Genomic DNA, 18,442 nt, shown 5'->3' with positions numbered 1-18,442 from the left:
ATCAACTGCCATCATGAGAACACTGATTTATCCCATTAACTTCCTGTGTTTCTCCAAATGCAGAGAGGACCATAGGAACCATGGAGGAGTTTTTCCCCAAACCTAAATGGAGAAGTAGATCTGTGCAGTACCAGGTGTCCTGGCACAGATCTCCTGCTATTGGCAGCATAGTTGACTGCTGGCCCCATTTCTTGTTCCTCTGGATCTACTACTGTGTTCACACTGAGGCCATGCCTCCCACAGTCACCCTTGGCCAATGAATGCCTGAGGAGAATGAGGGAACTATTCCTAACCCATTCCTACTAGGCACAGAATTCCTATGACTAGCCATTTTGGTTTGAGAATTCCCCAGGGCCTCAAATGTGGCTAAAACTTTCCTGGAACTACACTATAATCTGAGACTCTTTACACCCCATCCTCCTTCTTTCTCCCATCCCCCTTCACAGGTGTAAGACCAGCCTCACAGTCTAATGCTCTCCCTGTTTACCCTCTACCCCTCATACGTTTTTCACCAAATAAATCTTTTCCATGTAAAGTCTCACCTTGGTGACTGCTTCTCAGAAGACCTGAACTAACACAAGGCCAAACCCATCACAACATCCCTCACTGTTATCTTGGACCAAAGTAGGCAGCATCACAGCATTCCTCAACCATACAGCCATACTCTGCCTCTTTCTACCAGTGATAAGAACCCTAAGATCTTTCTTGGAAGAGAGCCAAGAATTCATTTCTACTTAATGTCCTCCTAGCCCAAGGGAGTTGAGTGTACAGGAGATGGAAAATAAGATTAAGTAGTAAAGATGGTTTTACATCTAACTTTTAAGCCCAAGTAAGTTCTTTTATATCCACAGTCTGTTATCAGCAATGTCCTACCTCTTCTGTCTTCCAGCTGGTAGGTCGTCAGCAAATATTTGAGTAAACACTTGTATTTCTTTCTATATCACCAGTTAAGGTCTTCAAGATACTCAAGGTGGTATATGCCAGACCACTCCACTTACTTCATTTTCTCTCAAAGGAGATCCACCCCCCCCCCGCAAACGCCCGCCCTGATAGATTCCTACATTGTGCTCAGACTACCTGCTTCCAGTCAATCCCTGAATTTGGGAGCCTCTCCCAAGGTACTTTTTCTCACTTGTCTTTTCATCATGTAAAGCATATAATATATAAAATTAGAACCTATTGCTTAAATCCTGGTTCTGACACTTATTCTGAAAACATAGACCAATAATTTCACTTAAGCCTCAGTGTCCTCATCGCTAAGTGGAAATGATGATGTCTCCTTCAAGTGGTTGCTAAAGTATTAAATAAAATAACAGTTATAAATTGTAAAAGGACACACAAATATTAGTTATTATTTATTACTTTCCCCCTCTCACCCCTCATTCAAAGAGATATTTATACCATACAAACTTTTTTCAGTTTGACTAGAGAGAGATCAAGTTCTTCAGTTCTTTGTTCTCCACTCTGAACATGAATTTACTCTCATTCTCTATAAGATTTATGAGCACAATACTGCATACCTATCTGAAAACATCCAGAACTGCTAGTATTCTCACTGTTTTCTATTTGTCTGAAATAGTGTTTTCTATCATGTTTTATAATCTCTTAAAGGGTAAATATCCTAAATGAATAACTATTTTAACACATCTGAGTAATCTGCACAATTAAGCACATAATACATGCTTAAAATGATAATTTTGATAAGTCATACTGAAGTAAAAATATTCACTGCCCTTCCCTGCTGGGTCCCTCTCAGTGGAGTCTTTTCTAGTGACAGGATTATATTTCCTACCCAGAGATACTGGGCTCAACCACATTACTCACTCTTTCCAATGAAGTGACATGGGCCTCTTCCAAGCAGAAGCTTTAAGAATCCATATGTGATCCACCTTTGCTTGTTTCCCCCTTTGCCATAAGAAAGCCAATATTCCGGATAGGGACCTCTCCTTCAACTTGGATATCCAGTAGAGAGGACCCATGGCAGACGTATAATGTGAGATATAAATAACCCTTCGCTGTTGGCAGGAGATTTTGTATTTGATTGTTCCTAAAGTACACTGAAGCCCACCTAAGCTGACTAATACAATCATGGTAGCATAGTATCTGGTGTACTATTCAATTTCAGTGTTTGTATTATTCCACAAACTTAGGTGTGCAAGAAAGAGTGCATGTCTTCATTTTCTGCATATTGACTGACTCCTTGAAGCTTAAACTTTTGGAAACCAGATTTAGAAAGCCTTAGGGCTGTTAGGGCTGTGCTTTTTGCTCTCATATGCATCCACTCTTTGCTAATGACCCACAGAGCCCACTGCTGGCATATATATGGGAAGGGGGGGGATTAGAAAATATAAGGAAAAAACAAACCTCAAATTATTCTTTAGCCACACTACTAAAGCATGGAGTAATATAAAATGAGAAAAGAATTCAGAGTTACTGAAATCAGATCAGTGTGATGTTTTGTTTATCATGAACAATTCCTTTTATTTAAAACTCTAAGAATTGTCAGACTCCTAATGCAGACATACTGAAAAGAAACATAAAAATAGTATTCCTACATTTTGCTCTGCTTTGATTTTTAAAAACTAAAGTGTGCTTATAACTTCCATTATTCTACAATTTTATATAAAATGAAGCTAGAATGAAACATGGATGAAAATTTTTTTATTTGTTGCCAAATATCTTCTCTACATGACATCTGGATATTTAGAACATCTGCACAACTGACAATCTTTCAACTTTTCATCTGGATGTTTGGAAAATACAGAGAAAACATTTCCTTTATAAATCTAATTGTTATTCTTATGTAGTGCTATTCTAATGACATATTTGTTAATATTAGTATTATTCTACTCTTTTATTAAATAAAATATGGATATAATTTTGGAGCGAAACAATAAATTGCTTAATGTTATGGTGCATGCCCACATGCAAGCTCTGACGGTTAAAAGGGAACATTTTTGGTGAATTCTTTCTTCACAGCAATCAATGTATTTCAAGAGAGATTAACAATAGAATGTATCAAAGCACTCACTCCACGTTCAATGGTCTCTATTGTGTACGCCCTTTATGTGAGATGAGAGAGTTCTATTCTTTGGCCAGATGCTGATATAGTCCTATAACATCTGCATTGATGTCTGCTTGGCACTTAGGGTAAGGGGGGAAATTTGATTGCACTCTTGAGGTTGTGGAACATGGAGACAAGCATCATAATCATCCTTTGCAAAAACTCCAAGGGCCTTAGTTACATGTTTTTCCCTTGTCAACATCTGTCAAGAACCACATGTCAATTACTACTCCATCTTTTCTCAGGTAATAAAGGAACAGAGAACTCCCAAATGAACAGTCTTTATCTTTCCCACAATATGCCCCAGGCCTTTGCTTTTGGATGTAACCCTCATAAATTTTTGTCATTTTCTACTTAGAGGGATCTTGGCAAAGAAAGAAGCCTGAATGGAAGACAACGGTGATACTTTTAGTACAGCAAACCACTACAAATGTTTGTTTTAGGACATCTAATACAAAGAAAGTCAGGGTAAATTTTACTGAACTATTTCACTTTCCCTAGAGCCATCCCTTTGTATTACTGATAAGATCACCTAACAGCAGATTTATATTTAGTCTCATTTTTTATGTTTGTAGTATTTTATCTTCTTTTATTTTTCATCTTGTTAACTGGCTTGTACAGGAGTGTGTGTTCGTGCGTGTGTGTATTCACCATACCTAGCAGAAAACACTTTTAAGTAGTGAACAGGGGCAGAGTGTGGCCCCACTGTATGCCTAAGGTGAGACCTCTAGTTACCTATCCTTCAAAATAGGTAGTATGAGAATCAAGATACTTTTAAAAAATTTTTAATATTTGTTTATTTTTGAGAGAGAGAGAGAGAGAGAGAGAGAGAGAGAGAGAGAGACAGAGTATGAGCAAGGGAGGAACAGAGAGAGGGAGACACACAGAATCCGAAACAGGCTCCAGGCTCTGAGCTGTCAGCACAAAGCCCGACACAAGGCTCGATCCCACGGACCATGAGATTATGACCTTGAGCCAAAGTGGGACACTTCACCGACCGAGCCACCCAGGCGCCCCAAGAACCAAGATACTTTATAATGTATGCTTTAGGAAATTTCATTCTCTTATAAGAGATAGCCAAAAGCAATGGCTAGAGATCTTATTTTAGCATAATCTTTTTATATGGTTGTTAATTCATTGGACAGTGTTAAATCATAATTCACCCTAACTTCCAAATGTACCATTTGTCATGACTTTCAGACTCAAATCAACAGAAAGTCTCCATATTTCAGCACATATAGGTAGATGACCATCTGAAATTAGATGAGCCCAGAAGTAGAGAACTTATAAAGAGATGTCGGTGTATTGCCACAATTGCTCTGGTAAGAAAGTAGTTGGAAAGAGTTCTTAACCAAATTTCATAAGTGAGGAGTCTAAGATGTTCTGAAGGTCTGTGTTCTGTTGTGTGTGCCAGGTTGCTTTTTCTCCCACCTAAGTTGTATAGGTTATGGTTTTTCGATAGTTGCTCAGTGGACTTTATTGAGACCCACTAGTCCTAGACGCTAAAAACCAATTGCAAAACCAGAAAGACCCATAGATCTTGCCTTTAGGAGTTTAGTTGGGATGACAGTGCCAGGTACACAAAGAATGCTATGTGGTGGATTGAAGATGGCCACAAATTCTTTGTTGTTCATCCTCCCAAGGTGTGAAGTCTCTTTATTCACTTAAAAAAATTGTTTTTTTTTAAATTTATTTTTGAAAGAAAGAGAGAGAGCACAAGCAGGGAAGGGGCAGAGAATGGAAGAGACACAATTCGAAGCAGACTCCAGACATGGGGTTCGAACCCACCAACCACTAGATCATGGCCTGAGCCAAAATCAGATGTTTAACCAACTGAGTCACTCAGGCACCCTGTCTTTCCTTTCTTTAATCCAAGATGGCCTCATGGCCTTTGACCAATAGAATGTGGTAGAAGTGATGCTGAGCTGGTTCCAGGCTAGATCTTAAGAGGACTGAGAGCCTGTGCTTTCTCCCTTTTGAAAGAGGGCTACCATGCTATAAAGAAGTCCAGGCTATCCCTGTGGAAAGAGGCCATGTGGAGAGGTTCTGGAGGAGGAAAAGCCATACAGAGTGAGCCCACACAAAGAATTGCAGGACCACAGCCGACAGCACCAGGGCCCCAGGCATATAAGAGAAGACTTCTTGGACTTTCTGGCCAGGGCCACCACCAGTTAGGGGCAGCTTCCTGAGTGACTACAGCTAATACCAAGTGGAACAGAAGAAACATCCAGTCAACCTACAGAATCATGAGAAATAACAAGTTATTTTTGTTGTAAACCCCTACATTTGGGTAGTGTTTGTCACATGGAAGTGATTAACTGAGGGGCACCTGGGTGGCTCAGTCAGTTAAGCGTCCAACTTCGGCTCAGGTCATGATCTTGTGGTTTGTGAGTTTGAGCCCTGTGTCAGGCTCTGTGTTGACAGCTCAGAGCCTGGAGCCTGCTTCAGATTCTGTGTCTCCCTCTCTCTCTGCCCCTCCCTGCTCATGTTCTCTCTCCCTTTCTCTTTCTCTCTCTCAAAAATAAAGGTTTAAAAAATATTATAGAGAAGAAATAATTAACTGATACAGCTTGCAAATCAATATACACACCAAAATTTGCAGAGACCCATATGGGAGCATCAAATGAGTATATGCAAGGAATTCTGAATTGAGGAGTGATTAGAAGTCATAGGGGACAGTAGAGTCTGACAGCTTTGGTAGTGAAATCTGTTTGAATATCTCTACCCCACCACTTACTGTCCTTATAATTTGGGCAAATCACGACCTTTCTTGGGATTCAGTTTATTAACCTATAAAATAAAAATAATAATTCTTACTTTCAGTAATATAGTAAAAGCCAATAAATTGGATAGTATATATAAAGCTCTTAGCACAGATTAAGAACTCATTACTAGCCATTGTTCTTATAAAGTAATTAAGGAAGGACTTTCTGGAGGAGATAACTTTGATTTGCATAACAACTAATCCATAAATTTTTATTTTGTACTAAGGATATAGATTCAGTTCATTTGTCCTTGAATCTCCAGGTACAATTCCATTTTTCTGTTGTTCCTAGTTAGATTATGAATTTGTATTGGTTTGTATTAAGAAAAGTGACACAGTCACTGAGGCAGAGGCTGTGATAAGTTTCAAAACCCATGTCCTTCCCTTTTGAGCATATAGTTAGATGTAGGTATGGCCACGAGACTGAATTCTGTCTAGTGGAATGTGGGCCAAAATAAGCCCCACTTCCAGGCCTGGCCCATTAAAAACTGTCCTCCTCCAGTGTGGCTGGTTAGCTCAGTTGGTTAGAGTGTAGTGCTAATAACACCAAGGTCGCAGGTTAGATCCCCTTAAGGGCCAGTGATGCTTTTGGGACGCCTGGGTATCTCAGTCAGTTGGGCGTCCAGCTTCAGCTCAGGTCAGGATCTCACCGTTCATGGGTTTGGGTCCTGCTTTGGGCTCTGTGCTGACAACTCTGAGCCTGGAGCCTGCTTTGGATTCTGTGTCTCCCCTCTCTTTTTGCCCCTCCCCCCACTCGCTCTCTCTCTCTCTCTCTCTCTCTCTCTCTCAAAAATAGACATTAAAAAAAAACCCTGTCCTTCTCCAAAATTCCTAATGATTTCCTCTTCCTGTTGGTTGGAATATAAGTCCCCACAAAGTGACCCATAGGATCTATGTGTTGAGGACAGTGCCACAGACGGGAGGGGCTTGGATCCTAAAACACCACTAGGAGACAGCTGCCCAACCAGGAATCATTTCACTGAACTGTGACATGAGCAAGAAATACTTCGTTGGTGTGAGGCCACTGATAGTTCAGCATTTTTGCTTCATGGCTAGTGTTGTCATAATGTACAGTGCTCTGATAGCCTATAATCATCTTTCTTACTATTTTCCTCCCCTCACTATCCATCCTTCTTTTCCACAGAAGTAAACCTACTCACCCCTTGTTTCATTTATTACTTCCCTTCTCATCTGCCCATTCTTCTCTCTCCCTACCTTGTCTCCATCAAGTCACCAAGTTATATACCTTCTCTCCTTAAGAGCTACAGAGATTCCCCCAATGAGCTTCCTTCAACTAAATGGAAGTTGAAACTTGTTTTTTTCCTCCTTTTTTATTGCCATTTCCATTCATTTGTAAACATATGATTGAACACTCCTAGAAAGGTCTCTGCACATATGTGATGTTTACTTTTCTGTAAAACGGTAGAATGTTTTTAAATGGTCAAAAATAAATGAAAGTTTAAAATAATTAATACCTATACTTTATTGAATGCTTATTATACACAAGACACGCTAAGTATTTGTGTTGATTAAATTATACAGGTCCCATAGCAAACCTGTGCTACATATCATTATCTCCATGTACAGATAAGAAAACCAAAAGTCAGAGCATTTGGCAACCTGCTGGTTTGTGGAAGACCCAGAAAATCTGAAGCCAAAGCTTGTACTCTTGGCTACACCTCCATGGCTTCTCAACGTGTGGTCATAGACATCGTGTCCTTTTATGATGAACTGCATGAGCATGTACAAAAACTAGACAGGTGATAGAAAAAAGGATGTAAGAATGCTTGTTCATGAGACAGAGCCAAAGTCACTGTATATTAGACATTGGTCTACTGCATTAATTGCATTATTCCTTATGTTCTCTTTGACAGAAATTCTCACTCAGAAATGTATAGCATCCTCTTGTCCATAGGGCCAGACACTCTGTGTCAGAGAAGAGGTAGCCAACCAGTTATGGTGATCAGTTTGCCTTTTTCAGTGTGACTGATTACCTCAGGTCCGACTCCAGTGGTGATAGTATTTCTATGCTTTTTTAGCTGGGAGCTTCTTTGCAATGTTAACTATTTTACTGTCGTGGTTTCACTTATAATTTTGGGGGAAAAAAGATACTCAGAAAACATCATGAGGGCTAATGTGTGTCAATCACTTATATGCTTGGCACTAAGCTAATTACTTTATATATATTACATTTAACCCTACCAGTAACCCCATATAATTGAAATTATTTTATCCCTACTTTTAGTTTTTTTAATGTTTTATTTACTTTTGAGAGAGAGAGTGAGAGAGAGAGAGAGAGAGAGGATGAGACAGAGTATGAGTGGGGGAGGGGCAGAAAGAGAGGGAGACAGAATCTGAAGCAGGCTCCAGGCTCTGAGCTGACAGCACAGGGCCCGATGTGGGGCTCAAACTCATGAGCCACAAGATCATGACCTGAGCCAAGGTCGGATGCTCAGCCGACTGAGCCACCCAGGCACCCCCTACCCCTACTTTTAAAAGGAGAAAAGTGAGGTAAAGATACTAAGTAGTTTACCAAAGTCACACAGCAAGGACATAATAGAAACCTAGCTTTGAACCCAGACAGTATGGCACCAGAGTCTGCCTTCCCAGCAATATAATAACATAGAGCACAATCTCCAAACACCTGATCTACAGTTGGCACTTGGGCCAGTGGATACCAACCTGGAAAACATTTTGCATCAAGCTGTGAGTGTGTCTTGTCCTTTCCTGTTTATCACTGGACAGCACTCGTGCATTCTACTGGCAGTGAGAAACCCCAAATTTTATGGCATGCAGTGAAAAGTGTAACTCAAATCGATGCACATATAGGTTAAGAGATGTAATTTATTATATCTTGCTTTGAAAAACACTTTAAGGGTATACTAAATTAAGGCCTGTATGTGTGAATTGATCTTTATACTCTCTGCAAACACACAGATGGGGAACAAGTTCTCCATAAGAACTGCCTGGTAGCAGACTTCTGTTACCTGGTAGAGAAGTACTCTAACTCCACGGACATGTTACCCATGCACACTTTTCCTACATAGATCCGAAGGGGCATCATCTTGGGTCAAAAGAGAAGCCTGCTAGATGGGGATAGGAAGAAATGTGCCATGTTATTCAGGTTTTTTAAAACCTAAAGAACACGCATACCAAAATCTCAAAGAAATTACGTATATGGTTTATATAGACCCATGCACATTTATTCTCTCTAATAGAGACAGAACTTTATCTTTGGTCTAGGTGTTTGGCCAAAATACACACTTTCCTTTGCCTTTTGCCTAGGTCTACGAAATATCAAATAACCACCTTCTCTGTCATTTCTGGCATCCCAGGACTGGATGAGACCAGTGATTGTCATGGCGTTACCATTATATATAATTGGCTTAGCAAAATCAGTAATACAAGTAAAGTAACAAAGCATATTGTTTGGAATATTGTCCATGTGTGAATATTCACCTTCCAACATAAGTAGTCCTTCTAGATGTAGTCTGGAGTCTCCTTGTGAGTTTTTGTTCTTGTTGTTTTTGCTAGTCTCTCATTCAGTTGAAGAGCCAATGTACAGGTGTTTTTGCCTTAATACAACATGTATATTTCTTAAAGAAAAAGAAAAGCCAACTCAAATCTACAAAATCACATATCAAAAAATAATAGGGGTTATGGGGAAAATAGTATCAGGGTCAAGCCACTCAAATCATATTCAATTTCCACTCAAAACATGTAAAACTCTATAATGATGTGTTAACAAAAACAATAATATTCCTAATAAAAATACACAACAGTTTAAAAACTATTGTGTGACTAATAAAGAAAGAAATACTACTGTATAAATAGGACCTTGCATTGGAAAAACACTTGCATTAAAAAAAAATCAACCAAAGCAGCTTGTAGAAGGGCTGGGGGCTACTGAGTTATGGAGACTAGGGCACAGAGCACAAAGACAAGGGAGTACCTCTCCACAGGCACCTCCTGGAGAGCATGTGGCCAGATGGAGCCAGGAAGGGAACACAGAGGAGCCGACACAGTGTAACTGGCCTGAGATATTCATCTGTCTTCCTGCACTTTGCATTCAGCTGCTGTTACACAGGGGTGCAAAACATTAACATGCTGGGAAAAATCACATGTGAACCAATGCAACCTCCAAGACAAAATCACTGCCTGATCTCGGTTCCACATGAGCTGATTCACACTGCAGAAACACATAGCCATATGAAAGCGGGGCAAACGGTCAGAGTAAAGTGCAACAAGAAAAATGATGACTCTGGAAGGTAGTCATTATGTACAAAAACGATTATTAAAAATTTTAAATAAAGGGGAAAATGGATTATAATTAATCTGATACTTTAAGAAAGAATGTATTAGCTAGTTAACTTTTTAAGTTTATTTATTTTGAGAGTGAGAGCGTGCATGCACAGAGCCGGGGAGGGGCAGAGAGGGAGAGAGGGAGAATCCCAAACAGGCCCCGCACTGTCTGCATGGAGCCTGATGTGGGGCTCAAACCCACAAACTGTGAGATCATTCCCTGAGCCAATATCAAGAGTCAGACACTTAACCAACGGAGCCACCCAGGTGCCCCAGCTAGTTAACTTGGAAAAGTATGCTATAAAGAATTTGAGTCCATAAATGTTTTTAGACATTTAAATACTAACATGAGATATACTTACTAAGAAATGAAGAAAAAAATTATAAAGAAAAACCGTGTACCCCAAAATATTTTGTTCCTCTACCAACTTTAGTCCACTCATGCATTTAGAACCATCAGTATGAGCTACAGCTAGCTGCTGAGACATTATTATTTCTGTACTATTCAGTGCTGTTTGAAATTTTACCACTAATTTTTTTGTAATACGTCTTTATAACAAATGGTCAAACTTCATGTGTATGGCCATGTCCCAGAAGTTGCTAGTAGGATGGCGATATTCGGTTGTGACTCAGTTCCAACTTAATACTGGTTTTAACACTCAGTCATATAACAGATTTCATTTACCTCAATCCCTAATGAAGAAAATTATTAGGATGACTTCTGAACAATTTCTTATGAATAATACAACACAATGTAACTATTCTAAAGGTAATGTTGTCTAATATGGTAGCCACTAGCCACACGTGATTATTCAAATTAATTAACATTAAATAAAAGTGTCATTCCTCAGTCACACTCACCACATGTCAGGTGCTCAACAGCCACATGTGACCAGTGGCCACTGTACTGAGCAGTGCAGATATACATTTTTATGATCACAGAAAGTTCAACAGTGAGGCAATAGTTCTATTGACCTTCATAGCTTCTGCCAAATTTCTGAAAAAGCTTAATAGTGCCTGAGTCAATGCGGCCTTAGAAAGTGTTAGCATACGTTTAGCCTCTTTATCGCCTTCCTTTACAGTGACAAGTATGGAAAGATTCATCTCCCTTGCTTTTGCCTTGGGTGCTTGAAAAGAGTAGGCCCACCCAGGCACCCTTGGATACAATGGACCACCTCTTACAGATGCTGTCACTGCCCTGCCCATATTTTTGGCTCTTATGACTTCATTGTGCTCCATCCATCCCGTACATGCCAGTATCTTCATTGCTTTGCCGAAGGCCTTTTTCTGAAACTGCTAGGAGACTTTCTGCCTGTACTGTTGGCAGGGCAGAAGTGCCAGGAAATTTGCACCCAGTAAAAGAAATCTTCAACCAATAATTGATAAAAGTTGCTGTGAAAATACTGTAGGTCCTTCTTTCCTTGGGTGGGAAACCTCTTGAGCTGTATGTTTTGCAGCACTTTCCAGAGTGGCGCAAGGTGGTAGCTGGCTCAATAGGCACCCTATATTGGTGATCTGGCTTCTCCTAAATCACTTTCCACACCTCACCCTGTGTTTCCTTGCACATCCAAATAAACCCTTTACATCCAAATCCTTGTATCAGGATCTGCTTCTGAGGAAACCCAAACTAAGACAGTATCCAAATGGTGGGGTGAGAGGGATAATTAGAAAGAAAGGGGGATTCATAATACTAAAGAAAACCAACATTTGTGTCTCTTTAGGTTGTGAACTCCTGAACAGCAAGGATTAAATCTGAATTTTCTATTCCCAATGTCTAGCCCACATAAGGGGCTCGAGAAGTATGATAGCTTACAGTGTTTTTTCAGACAGAACTGTGTGATATCCCAACAATTTCTTGATTTGATATCCCAACAATTCTGTTCAGTAGCTCTCACCATCATGGTTTTAGCTGAGTAAATTAAAGAACAAATTATTTATTTATTTGTTTCCTAATGTTTATTTTTCAGACAGAGAGAGAAAGAGACAGAGTGTGAGTAGGGGAGGGGCAGAGAGAGAGGGAGACACAGAATCCAAAGCAGGCTCCAGCACAGATCCCAACTCACAAACTGTGAGATGGTGACCTGAGCCGAAGTTGGATGCTTAACCGACTGAGCCTCTGAGGCACCCCAGAGATCAAATAAATTAAGTGAAGTCCCCAAAGTCATACAGTAAGTCACAGTGCTCGGCCTGGAACCAGAGCAATGGTCACCCCGCTAACTTGGCTGCTGGCCTCTTTAATGGGCCTCGGCTATACCCATGCCATGCTCTGTGCTCCAACCTCTGCCTGACTGAATAGAGCAAAGTATGTTATTTGTTTCTGCTCCTGTTTCAGAGTTCTAGGTATGTGCTGTTAACCTCATTTTCAGGGACCATGGCTCCTTATCTCTACACTTGAACCTAGAACAAAATGGGAAGAAAACGACAGTGAATTCCTTGGTGCCATACCCTCCCATCTCTGCAAGTCACAATCTCTCCGACACTCACCCTCAGGAGTCTCGAGGACTATATTCCACCAGGACTTCCCCACACAGGCAGTGCCAAGACTTGGGAACTATCAAGAAGTGACAAGAACTTCTGCATCTCGGGGGATCACTCCAGATTCTGCCCCTTCCCTCAGTTCGGAACCTTCTGCTCTCTGAATCTTTTGCTCGGACTATTAGCTTCGTTCTTGATTAGTGCTACTTTCCCTTTGGGGATATGTTTTCCCTTTAAGGGGTTATAGGGAGTTTTCATCAAGCTGGCTGGTTCTGGAGTGAGGCTGCCTGGGTTAGCATTCATTTCCACAGCTTTGTGAGACAGGGAGTGTGAGCCTTAAGCAAATTATTTTAAATTCTCTAAGCTTTGGTTTCCCAATCTGTAGAATACAGATGATAGTGAAAGTATCCACCTATTTAAAAAATGTGCCCATAGGTTCAGGATGAAATGAGATAATCCATGTAAAGCACTCAGCACATAATGGACAGGTAGTGACTATCAGACACTACAATTGGCCATAAGTTCTGTGTCCCACCCTTACCCTCACTCCCCATAATTTGGACCCCAAGACACCCACGTCTATCACTGATGGGGTGGCCTGGGCCCCCCCTTTATTTAGAAATGCAATTTAGATTAACATGTTACCTCTTTCAAAATTAACAGGAACTCTGGGAACTTACAATTCTTCAACTGAAAGACATGCATTTTTAATGAGAGCAGTCTAGGAAGAAAGCCCATTTGCAAGCAGGGTGCCACAAGATGGTAGAAACCATTTGCCTCCACATAAAAGCCAAGCTGTTTATATCTCCCAGTTATTCACAAGACTGTGCTAAATGATCAGTGTAGGTTCAACAGTGAGCCCTGTACACGAAGGTGGCAGATACATTCTGGTAAACACATATATGCGCCTGTTTTTACATCCAAACCCTACAAAAAAAAAAAGAAGAAGAAGAAGAAGAAGAAGAAGAAGAGGTGGAACTTCTTCAAATAGAATAAGTAAAGGTTGAGAGGGTTTTTTAAATAAAAGTGGTCTTTTGAGCTATGTTATTCCTCTTTATGTGCGTGGCTACGGGTACACTATTGATTTCTTATTTATAAACTTTAATTAATTAATTAATTAATTTAATGTTTTAATTTATTTTTGAGAGAGAGAGGGAGACACAAAATCTGAAGTAAGCTCCAGGCTCCGAGCTATCAGCATAGAGCCTGATACGGGGCTCGAACTCAATGACTGCAATATCATGACCTAAGCCAAAGTTGGACACAACCGACTGAGCCACCCAGGCGCCCCATGTAACCTTTTATTTTTAAATTAGAGATCCTATAAATCTGTGATACTGTGTTTCCTGAACCAAAAACTTGGGTACAAAATCTGACCAATGATTTTTAGAAATTTCTATATTCATGCAAACTGTCGCTGTTACAAATACATAAGAATTAAATTCCATGTGGCTACATTTAATGAAGCACCTAGTGAAGAGCACAAATATATGAAATCAGAAAAGCCCCAGAGAATCTGGGCACCACGATAGAAAATCAAGTGACACTGCCTTAATTTCCTTTTCCAGGCTTTTCCACAGCAAAGCTCATTGTCCTGCTCACAGACTTTCAAGCTGGAACGATTAGCTAGGCCATCATCTTTACTATATCCAGTGAAAAACTATAGTTTTCAGGAAGACAAGGATTTGGTCACACAATGGAGTTGGCACAACTCGGTTTCTTATTGTAAAACAAGATGGAGTCATATACTCACTCCGTAGAAAAGTGTTCTTGTCAGAAGCTTACCTTGGAGTCTGGTTGGTTTATAACCTTTTAACAAGCTGTCCTGAAGATGGCGCCACGTGCTTAGCTATGTTACAACCTGTATCATTCGTGATTTCCTTCTGAAACCAAGTCCCTAATGGCGGCACCGATTTACAGAAAGATCTGTAGGAAATGCTACCTTTAAGTGATATTCCTGTATTAAAGAATAAAGATTAAACCAAGTCACCCAAGCACTAATCTAATTAGATCACCTCTAAATTTTCAGTTAGAAAAAGGAATTTAGAGGAAAAAATACAGCAAATGCTGTTTGAGTAAGACCCGTGGCATGTTCTGAAAGTCAAAGTCCATCTCTGACCTTGTTACTTCTCCTTTGTTTCCTATTTGCAGTCAGTGGTACTATCATTGATCAGATTGCTACAGCCAGACACTGGAGTGACATCTTTGATCCTTTTCTCTACTTTAAATTTCCCCTACCAGTGATGCTCCTTCCAATCACCCAGTCCCATGTATTCTACTTGGTAAGTGTCCACATCCTTCTGTTCCCTCTGTACCAGTGAAGTCTCAGAGCACAGTCACTTCCTCCCCACACTACTGAAGAGTACGTTGACCATTTCCCCTTTATCCTAGTTTGTCCCTCTCAGTCTGCTCTCTTCATCTAGAGTGATGTTTCAAAAGACAGACCCAATTATGTAATCCCTTGGTTTACAATCTCCCATGGCTCCCTAGTGCTCTACATGCAGTCAGAACTCTCCTTTTTTTTTTTTTAATGTTTTATTTTATCTTTTGAGAGACAGAGAGAAACAGAGTGCAAGCAGGGGAGGGGCAGTGAGAGAGGGAGACACAGAATCCAAAGCAAGTTCCAGGCTCTGAGCTGTCAGCACAGAGCTCAATGCAGGGCTCTAACCAACGAACTCGAAATCATGACCTAAGCCAGAGTTGGACACTCAACCTACTGAACCACCCAGGCACCCCCATTCGGAACTCTTAGATAGCCTACAAGGTTGTTTATAATCTAGCTGCCCTTCACCCCCATTTGTCCAGTTTCATCTTGCAACACTGTCACAGTTGTTCTTTTGCCTTAGTCATAAGAGACTCCTTTTCAGTTCCTGGTATGTTCACCTCAGGGCTATTTATTTTCATTACTTTTGCTTGTGCCTCCAGCAACAGCTCCATCTCATGCCTCCCCACACCCTGAGCCATCCACCCTCCATCCAATTCATGCTTCTCTGGTGGGCCTCAGCACACACACCATTTCTTCATGGAAGAGACCCCTATAGTACATCAGGACCCGGCACTCCATATCATCCTATTCTTTTCTATTTCTTTTTAAAAATAATTTTTTTTATTTTTTATTTTTTTTACTTTTTAGCGAGGGAGAGAATGCGCATGTACATGCACACGAGTTGGAGATGGGCAGAGGGAGAGAGAATCTCAAGCAGTCCCCATGCCCAGCTCAGAGTACAACATGGGACTTCATCTCACAACCCTGAAATCATGACCAGAGCTGAAATTAAAGTAAGATGCCTAACCAACACAGCCCCCAGGCACCCCTATACTTTTCTACTTTTAGTATGTATTTTATTTTATAATAATTAATCATGTATTTTTCCCTTGCTAGAGTACAAGCCCTTGAAAGCGAAGACAGTGTCTTTCCCTCTGTAACATTCTTACAGTGACCGATAAGGCCTTGCATCATCTGCCGCCATCACCTTTTCTGCTCTCATTACCTAAATTCTCCCTCATTTCTTCGTTTCAACTTCCTTACTTGTCTCTCTAACTTGCTTTCTCCAGCTTGGCCTCTTTGCTGCTTCTCTAACTTTCCAGGCATGATCCTGCCTTAAGGCCTTCATACGTGCTATCCCCTCTACCTAGAATGTATTTCCTCCAGTTTTCTGTGTGGCTCTCTCCCTCATCTGCTTTGGATTTTTATTCAAAGGCCACATTGTCAGTGGAGACTTCTCTGACCATCTGATCTCTTACCTCCCACTAACATTCCTATCCCTCTCCCTGCTTTATTTTTTACTTTAGCTTTTACCACTGTCTAATATACTTTTATGGTTTAATATCATTCTCCCTACACTAGAATGTGAACTCCATAAGGGCAAGGACTTCTGTCTTTTTGGTTCAACTGTCTCCCCAGTACCTGGAGTTATGATCTAACACAAAAGAGTCAGTGGAACTGTTCCCCGCTACTCTGACCCTAGTCATTTTATAAAATAAGCCATTCATCTTTTTAGGCACTAAATTATTCTAATCACCTGGGAAGTCTTTCATCTTCCTGATTGCTTTAACCTGTTATTTCCAGAATAAGTATGTCTTTGGAGGGGATGGAGAAACCAGAACTAAAAATCAATCTCTCATGAGAATCTGAAAGCAAAAATTTACTGAAGTCCTTTAAGTTTCAGTTGTATCTGAATAATAAATATCCTGAAAACTAAGAGAACATTTGATGTGAGGCCAGAGCTACTGGTCTTATTAAACATGCCTCCTCCTCCTGGACAGCTCCTAGGGTAATGGTTCTTTATCTTTCTGTGAAGGGAGTAGATGCTCAGGGAAAAACTGATTCTCTCAAGTCACCGATGCCCTTTTTATGTTGAAACCCATGGATTGGCCTGGCAGTACAATCAGCCTGGTCATTTGGGTAGAAATGTGAGGTTTCTAAAGCCAAACCAGCTGTGCAGTTAGATGGAGACCCATTTCCTGAGCAGGAAATGGCAAAGAAGAATCATATTAAATGACCACAATATGGGTATCTAGTCATTTTGTAAAATTCCAACACCTTGCAATGATCAACAACTCTAGGGGAAAACAACATCCAGTCTCACAATATGTAAGCCTGATTCATGACTAATGATTCATCACAGATGTTTGATTCAACTTCCATTTCCAGAGTTATAAGATGAGCAAACAGATGCTCACCACCCTGTAATTTCAAGGGAATATCTTACTGCAACTACAACTAAGCACAGTTTCTATAGGAACATGTGAAAAATTGTTACAGAGAAAACTGGGAATGATCATTTATAATACAAAATAGAAGTGAAAGTAAATACAGCAAAATTTGAATTTTTGACCCCCCAAGGTAAAGATCCTAGTTAGTTAAAGCCAAAGGAAAGGAGAAAATGGAATGCCATATTTGATTGGGTGTTCTAAACACAAGATTTGCAAAAACAGCTCATGCCATGTCATCATTACAAAATAACAGAAGACTTGCCAACAAAAAGGAAATCATGTGGGTACAATGAGAAAACGGAGTTGAAGAAGCTGTTATTTAGTTAAACGTTCTAACAATGCAGAGGATTTGGGTAACAATTAGGCTGCAAATGATTAAGATAAAGTTTGGGAGAAGAGGAAGATAGCAGCCATCAATTGTGTGTTGCTGGAGTGAAGTTCAACGGGAACCAAACTGAAATGTTTGGAACCAGAATGAAAGTCTATGTGATAATTTAATTAAAACAGACGTCCAGACCAGCAGAGAAGGAAGGAAAAGAGAGAGATGTAGAACTAGAAAAGATAACTTCTGGAAGAATTTCCTGTAATTGGGAGCGATTAGGTGAAATGGTGAAGTATGGTTGTAGTTCAGAAGAAAGGATTAAAAAAAATAGCTGAGATATGAATGAAATTATGTAAACTAAGCTATATATTTATCTCCTTCGTTCCAAAGGACTAATCTTTGGAAGTTGTTAAAGGGATTATATTCTCAAAGATTCTTCAGCTTACCAGGGGAAGGAAAACCAGACAGAAGAGAATAGACCTGGAAAAAAGAAAAAAAAGAAAAAAGAAAAAAAAATTTCTTAAAATTCCAGAGGACATTTTGTACAACAGAAACCTAAATGATAAAATGAGGACTACAATTACTGATAGCCATTCCTATTTGGTTTCGGAAATGATTACCCTCTATCCTGATCAGAAAAAAAAAAAAAAAATTAGCATATGTAAGTCCTAGACTTGGTTCAAAGACAAACTGACTGGAAGGAAGAGCTAAATCCTGGGGAGAAAACAAAACAAAACAAAACAAAACAACACAAAACGAAACAAAACAAAAGTATGCTTGCTTGGTCCCATGTTGGAAA

The 18,442-nt window shown here is 40.1% G+C and overlaps 1 protein-coding gene across 10 annotated transcripts in view; it reads left to right on the top strand.

The window, feature by feature from the left end:
* Positions 1 to 18,172, top strand: part of LOC123379195 — a 161,904-nt gene extending 143,732 nt beyond the window's left edge. For 3 of the 10 annotated variants that reach the window (XM_045034098.1, XM_045034096.1, XM_045034094.1), the window contains one exon: positions 12,497 to 13,735. In XM_045034098.1, the coding sequence (XP_044890033.1) occupies positions 12,497 to 12,769 (273 nt within the window). In that variant the 3' untranslated portion in view covers positions 12,770 to 13,735. The other 7 variants (XR_006583382.1, XM_045034103.1, XM_045034097.1 and 4 more) reach the window with 7 other exon arrangements.
* The last annotated feature ends 270 nt before the right edge of the window (positions 18,173 to 18,442 follow it).

Source organism: Felis catus, chromosome C1, assembly GCF_018350175.1.
Source record: "Felis catus isolate Fca126 chromosome C1, F.catus_Fca126_mat1.0, whole genome shotgun sequence".
Lineage (NCBI taxonomy): Eukaryota > Metazoa > Chordata > Mammalia > Carnivora > Felidae > Felis > Felis catus.
The sequence above is the reverse complement of the archived record's forward strand: the minus strand, read 5'-3'. Positions and strand labels throughout refer to the sequence as shown.